The 7,563-nt window shown below is 35.8% G+C and overlaps 2 protein-coding genes across 2 annotated transcripts in view; both read left to right on the forward strand.

Annotated features, from left to right (window-relative positions):
* Positions 1–1,732, forward strand: part of LOC111088289 (CUB domain-containing protein 2-like) — a 13,448-nt gene extending 11,716 nt beyond the window's left edge. The window contains exon 6 of the mRNA XM_022397966.1: positions 1,641–1,732. Within this exon, the coding sequence (XP_022253674.1) occupies positions 1,641–1,696 (56 nt within the window). The 3' untranslated portion in view covers positions 1,697–1,732. The remainder of the gene's footprint in view (positions 1–1,640) is intronic.
* Positions 1,733–2,783: 1,051 nt separating this feature from the next.
* The window catches only part of LOC111088290 (protein SpAN-like), a 9,234-nt gene continuing 4,454 nt past the window's right edge, over positions 2,784–7,563 (forward strand). The window contains exon 1 of the mRNA XM_022397967.1: positions 2,784–2,964. Within this exon, the coding sequence (XP_022253675.1) occupies positions 2,784–2,964 (181 nt within the window). The remainder of the gene's footprint in view (positions 2,965–7,563) is intronic.

Raw genomic sequence — 7,563 nt, forward strand, 5'->3', positions numbered from 1 at the left:
AGTCAAATATGAAAAAAAAATTAATGTTGAATCCTCATAATAAAAAAGTTACAGTTTCCAACGGAACAAGTAGTTTCGTTACATGTTTGTAAAGAATATTTGTTAACCACGTGCGTCTAGTTATGGGCTTACAAGTTTGGGCACTCGACTCCCAATCTGAGGGTCATCTTGTTGAATCCCGTCCCCGAACATGCTCGCCCTTTCAGCCGCTCCCCAGTGGCACAGCGGTATGCCTGCGGACTTACAACGCTAGAAACCGGGTTTCAATACCCGTGGTAGGCAGAGCACAGATAGCCCATTGTGTAGCTTTGTACTTAACTTAAAACAAACTAAAACTAAACATTAGTAGTTTACTGAATGTATTGGTATAAGAAACATACTAGCTAACATCACATCAATTCCTCTATTCGTTGGTAAAAAAGTGGCCCAAGAATTGGCGGTAGGTGGTGTTGACTAGCTGCCTTCCCTCTAGTTTATCACTGCTAAATTAGGGATGGCTAACGCAGATAGCGCTCGAGTAGCTTTGCACGGAATTCAAAACAAACAAATCGTCTGGTTAATAATTTAGTTTATATGTTTATTATCATATAATAGATAGTTTGTTCTAAACCTGGCTTAAATTATTATTTCAATTCAACGCCTCGTATTTTCGTATTACGCTGTTCTTAAGAGCATATGAAAATAGAAGGCATTGGAGATTAAATATTAAACGTAAAAATAATTAATATTTTAGTTGAATAGCGAATGAGAAACTTTAAAATTACTCAGGATTTTAATAACAATTCTTTACTATTAACTTCTTTGAAGTGAAAATGAATCTTGGTTAAAAACAATGTATTCAACAATGGATACCCTTAATCTGTTATATTACAGGTAGTCTAGTAGTTAGGATACTTGAATGTCACCCAGGAGGTCCGGGTTTGATTCCCGACATGAAAATTTATATTTGTTTATGTGGTCTAGTAGTTAGGATACCTGGGTATCACCCAGGAGGCCCGGGTTTGATTCCCGACATGGGAATTTATATTTGTTTACTTTAAAAGGAATTGACCTCATTCACGTTGTTTATCCCCCCTCCACCTCCCGAGGAAGAGAATAAGCAGAATTAAGTGTATTAACCTTTATATGAAGTGCCTTTCACTAAGTATCGCACTTGGGGTGCCCATATGCCAGCCATCTCTAATGCAAAAATATTTACTGATGAATCCCCCTGGACAACTTAGTCGAAGTAGGAGCGAGACATTTCATTACCTCTCACCTAGAGCTAAACAAACAACAAAATATTTACTGATGAATCCCCCTGGACAACTTAGTCGAATTAGGAGCGAGACGTTTCATTCCATCTCACCTAGAGCTAAGCAAACAACAAAATATTTGTTATATCACTAATGTGGCACAAAATCGTCAAGTATCTAGTCTACCTACTAAGTTAAAATTTAGTGCATGTTTTTCCCACCGAAGTAAGCTGTTCCTTATGATTAAAGGCAGCTAACTGATAACCAAAGGCAGAGTTACGTTTTGTAGTTTATATATTACTGAATATTTATTATTAATTGTCATTGTAGATTTTTAGTGGTAGAAGTTATTTACGTGATGAAATGGAGAAGAAAGTTAACACTTAGCTACATATTATTTTTCAGGTAGAGGTGAGAATTTTAGACTTTCATGTTCGACACAGTACGAACTGCACCAGTGATTACTTGTGTACTTGTAAAGATGGCGTTCGTTTATGGAGTTAACACACTAGAGGGTTCTCAAAGATAGATATAGGTGGCGATACAAGGCACAAAGAGCAAATAAAAGGGACCCCCCCCCCCCATTGTATGCTAAGTGCATTGAAGCATATTATCTAAAAACAAATAAAAACTTACACGTTGTATGGGAAGGTAAGTTTCCAATAAGTCGAAATGTTATATGCAAGTTTTAAATTGTTAACCGAGAAACCCTGGTTTTGTAGAATTCCAACTTAGCCCTAACTTTGAGGACCGTGTGGTGTTAACCCTAAATCGAAATCTTGTATGTAAATTTTCATAATTGACCAAGAACTTCTCGTTTTGTAAAGTTTATACTTAGCTGTAAGTTAATCAATAAGTCACCTCCCCTCCCCAGTGGCTCAGCGATAAGCCTGAAGGCTTATAACGCTAAAAGCCAGGTTTCGATACCCGTGATGGGCACACCACAGATAGCCTGTTGTATAGCTTTGTTCTTAACAGCAAACAAACACATCCATAAGTTGAAATGGAAATATCATATGTAATTTTTTATAGTTAACCGAGAAACGATCGTCTTGTAGTACTCTCTCGTTTTCTTTGTGATTAAAATAAACTTATCGCCACTGACATTGTCGTTTCCTATAGAATGATGAGAGTGTATTATTCTGAGTCATTAGTGGATTATTATGAGTCACTAGTGGATTCTTCTGAGTCACTGGTGGATTCTTCTGAGTCACTGGTGGATTCTTCTGAGTCACTAGTGGATTATTCCGAGTCACTAGTGGATTATTCCGAGTCACTAGTGGATTATTATGAGTTACTAATACTATCTGAGCTAAGTCTGACTACCTTCTCTAGTGTTTATCAAGACGCAGAGAATTTTGACGCAAAAAATATTGTTTTTAAAAAAGAGCTTTGATATATATATAAAACGTTACAAGGTAATTTTTATGTCACCACATTAGTGAATTAGTTAGACTCTGTTATTTGAATCTGTACCAGGTGAGGTAATAAAACTGTTACAGCATATATTTAGCAGACCGTCCAATCATTAAATCGTTGAAACAAATCATGAACGAGTTATACCATCAGTCTGAGATTTGGGTTTTGTCTTTAGATGTCTACAACTTTCCTTTGACGGAGAAGGATTTCTGCATGTACTTTCAGACAAGTGAATTTGGGACCGACAAGGGTTTCGAACTTTTTATTCGTCAAGTCACGAACTGTAACGCTAGAACTCCACTTACTTCAGGTATAATATTTATACGAACTGATCGTCTAGATGAAAAATGTAATGCTACTACTTTAGTAATATTTTAAAAAGTATACTTTTATATGAATATAAATTTTTGCCGTTATAAACAAATGCTTACGTATTCTTCCTTACGGCTGAACAAATGGATGATATATATATATATATATAGTTGAACATATTTTATTATAGATGGATCAAGCTTGGATGAGGGATCTAAGGATTCAAGTTTGCGTTTCGTTTCCGCAAAAAAACAAACAAAAAAAAAAGATTCGCATCTTGGGGGGAATCGTGTATGCGTGCGTTATAAGGGTGACAGTCAAATCCGATAAACTTGATAAGACGAACTTAGCTCAGGAGTTGGCGGTGGGTGCTGTTGACTAACTGCCTTCTTGCTATTCTGTTAGTTCAAAATTAGAGACGGCTATATCTAGAATGCTCTATTGGCAGGCTCTGTCGTTGGATCTAAGGATTCATAGTTCGCATTCATTGCCAAAAAAAAAAAAATAAACGCTCTTCGCACCTTGGGTCCGTGGGTGGGGTATAAAGGTGACTGTCAAATCCTACCACTCAATCGGAAAATTGCATTTAAGTTCAAAAAATAAGTACAATACACTTAATGTAAAATATAAAATAATAGTAAAAAATTCTATTATACAATTTCATGAAAAAAAAAGAAAAGAAGATTTACAAGAATACTCGAGTGTGGAATCATAAATAAATAAATAAGTGAACAATAAGTGAATTAATTAAGTTAATTTAAAACTATTTTAATATGTTATAATATTTGAATATATATATTTTTAACTGGTATCTTTTTATTTTTATCTTATATATAAACCGTAAGTAGATTTTCTGGTTCCTCTATACGAGTTATCAATTTCTTTAAAGCTGAATTAATATTTATATTTTTATTACTAAGCCGTAGTTTTATTTCATTTGGAATATTATTATAAAATGTTGGTGCTTGATATAAATAACTTTTTTTCCTAAATATTTCCTTATTTATTTTAGGAAGTTTTACATTCCCATGTTCTTAAGCTTTTGTTTAATATATTGATTTTATTTTTTTTGCCGAAGAGTTGGCGGTGGGTACCGTTGACTAACTTCCTTCTTCCTAATATATCAGCTCAAAATTATACAGATTAATATATGATGCTTGTACATAGCAACATGCAAGTAATAGACATAAACACATCGAACAAACAAACCGTTAGTAATTGATCAATTTAGTGGAAAATGAAGTCTGATAATGAAGTGTCGAGCCAGGGCAACATCTGTAAACACCTTTAATGGACGTTTTGGAATTACATATATTCCATCTTCAACAAATCTGTGATAATAATGAATGAAACAATCTTCAGTATAATTACAAATACAAAAATACAATGAGTTTCGTTAGGAAATGATAAAATATTCAGTTTCAAAGAGAGAACTATTTGAATAAAGCAAAAGGGTAAAAGTTGATATTTCGGTTGAAGCTTGGCGTTTCATTCATAATATGTGGCCTTTTTTTTACCAACAGTTCGAAGCTTGGCGTTTCATTCATAATATGTGGCCTTTTTTTACCAACAGTTCGAAGCTTGGCGTTTCATTCATAATATGTGGCCTTTTTTTACCAACAGTTCGAAGCTTGGCGTTTCATTCATAATATGTGGCCTTTCTTTTACCAACAATTCGTGTTTATTACATCCGTAAGTTAGAATTGAAAAGTTTCCTGAAGAAACAGCGTGCGGTGACGTTTCGTTGTGAGAATATATATGATAATTAGGTGAAGTTTGAAGTTTAAGTCCAGTTCTGTTAGAAACTCCCATGTGTTCCGAGGCGCGTATTTGTAAATGGCGAGAAGTCTTGCCTATGATGTAGGCGGCTTAACATGTACATTTATATACGACCTTTGAACGTGAGGCTAAGATAAAATGTCTTTAGTTCTAAAAAAGTTACTGATACGTACGACATGACGATTTTAAGACAATGCAGAGTTTATTCTGGGGGTTAGAAAGACCAGAGTAGCTTACTGAGTTGGGTTTTAACAATAAGACTTTATTTTCCAAGGTAAGAAAGAACAAGTGTTAGAGAGAATGAATCGGTTTAATAACCTCTAACCTCGGTCTAATCAGTATATCTCTTAAATACAAGTGATTATTCGGTTAAGTTTTGTTTCTTCTTAGCCGCGGCATAACGGCTGATAGAATGGCTCTGAGCTTTCTTTTCAAGTACAAACTTGATTGATTAATCGATTTGAGATCTAATTACATCCGCGGCTATTGAGGATTCCCTCTTATTTTTGTCTTAACTTAGTGATTCTGCTCCGATTCTGAAACAGCTTATTGATGTAGTGCGCGTGTGTAGTGGAGAAAGATTTTGAATGCTGATTTAAAATAGTCGTTACTAATCATTAGTTAATTAATATTAAATTGGTAAAAATAATTTATAACTAATGTCCTATAATAAAATACTTTTAAGTAGCTAAACAAATAAAAGCACGAGAACATTAGTAACAAATTATTAAAGAAAAAATACAAAGCGTAAACGTGCGAGAATAAATCTTAATTTGTTAGTTTAATTACAGAATAAACATATCATGATAAAAACTCTATCAAACTGTACAGAGTACGTTATATAAAAAATATTTTATGTATGCAAGTCATCAAGTTACGTGACAACCAAAGCCAATATAAAGTCGTGGTGGAACGGTATGTATCAGAACTACTTTTTTGACATTATTTGGCAATGCTTTTAGTAATGGTATGTAAGAGTCCTTTCTGACGCAAAATATTCATACACTTAGATCATAAAGATGTATTCAGATTAGGGATTTAATTTTTTTCAAGATGAAGATATTACTCGTACTTAATAGCGTTCGAAAACAAAGGAATATAGATCAACTTGGGGCCCCAGGACCATCCAGAAAGAGATCTGCAACAAGTCGTACCCCAGCCATGGTAAACAAAGCGTGTCTTCTTGTAACGCAAAGGTCAGTGGCAAAAGTCGTCCACATGCCCCAGGCAACATTACACAACATAATTAAGAAGGATCTCCCTCTGGAAAAGCTACACATATTCGTTCAACCGTCACATACCTCAAGCAGCTGGCGAATGAAAGAAGTATTCATGATATTCCCTAAGAAAACATACTGATTAAGTCGCCAGACACAGCGTTTATGGGTTTCTGTACGATAGGACTGTTGAAACGGTTGCTGGGAAACTGTCATTCTTGTACTTTAGATGGCTTACGGAAAGTAAGTAAGGAGGAGTGGTGTGCTTTTCATATGATAGCCATATGACGGGCCATTTTGCAATGTAGACGATTGTCAAGATGCATAATCCTCGGACAAAGTATGGTTTGGTTTGTTTTGAATTTTGCGCAAGGCTACACGGGGGCTATCTGCGCTAGCAGTCCCTAATTTAGCAGTGTAAGACTAGAGGGATAGCAGCTAGTCATTACCACCCACCGCCAACTCTTGGGCTATTCTTTTACCAACGAATAGTGGGATTACCGTAACATTATAACGCCTTCACGGCTGAAAGGGCGAGCATGTTTGGTGGGACGGGGATTCGAACCCGCGACCTAACCACCTGGCCATGCCGAGCCGACAAAGTATGACGACATGTACTGAGTGTCCAGTATAACGTACTCAACCTCTGTATGCATAGAAACTATGTTCTAAATGAGCGTTTCTCAAACTGGGGTCCGCGAGTCATGGACGAAATTAAAAAAAAATATTTTAAAAATACGATTTATGTAAGAAAAAATATTTTTCCTAAAACTAACATTATATGAACTAAAACATTTAATTATAGAATATGGCTTTTCATGTACACGGAATCTTTTGGTCAAAAACAAAAGAACATCTATAGGTTTGGGGGTCGGCGAAAACATTTTAAATCAAAAGGGGTTCTCGGGTTACTAAAGTTTGAACCCCCCAGTGGCACAGCGGTATGTCTGCGGACTTACAACGCTAGAATCCGGGTTTCGATACCCGTGGTGGGCAGAGCACAGATAGCCCATTGTGTAGCTTTGTGCTTAATTACAAACAAACAAACAATACTAAAGTTTGAGAAACGCTGTTCTAGAGACTCAACAAAATGCCCCCAAAAATAGGTTTACGTTATCAAATGTGCATTACTTGTATGTTAACCGATTCTATTATGCTCCTAAATATCTGGAAATAAAAAAGTTATTTATTAATTTATCAGCTGGATTAATGAAATTTGTTACACACCCGGGTGTGAAAGGATTACAAATTTCCGATTCAATATGAGATGAGTCATTTTTCTTGGGCAAGAGTGGCCTAGTAATTAGTGTGTCCGAACTAGAAAACCGAAGAATTATGATTTGAGACCCGTTACCACAAAAAAACGCGCTCCACACTTTGGGACCGAAGTTGTGCTTTATAGAGTGATTGTGAAATCCAACTATTCGGTCAGGTATGAGCAGCCCAAGAGTTGGCGGTGAGTGCTGTTCAGTAGCTTCCTTCTCCTTAGTTCGGAATTAGAGAGGACTATGCATAGATAGGACTCTTGTGTTCATGCTTAACTTTGTGTAAAAACTACCATATTTTATCCCGTCCCACCAAACATGCTCGCCCTTTCAGCC

Source organism: Limulus polyphemus, unplaced genomic scaffold (genome assembly GCF_000517525.1).
Source record: "Limulus polyphemus unplaced genomic scaffold, Limulus_polyphemus-2.1.2 Scaffold3493, whole genome shotgun sequence".
Lineage (NCBI taxonomy): Eukaryota > Metazoa > Arthropoda > Merostomata > Xiphosura > Limulidae > Limulus > Limulus polyphemus.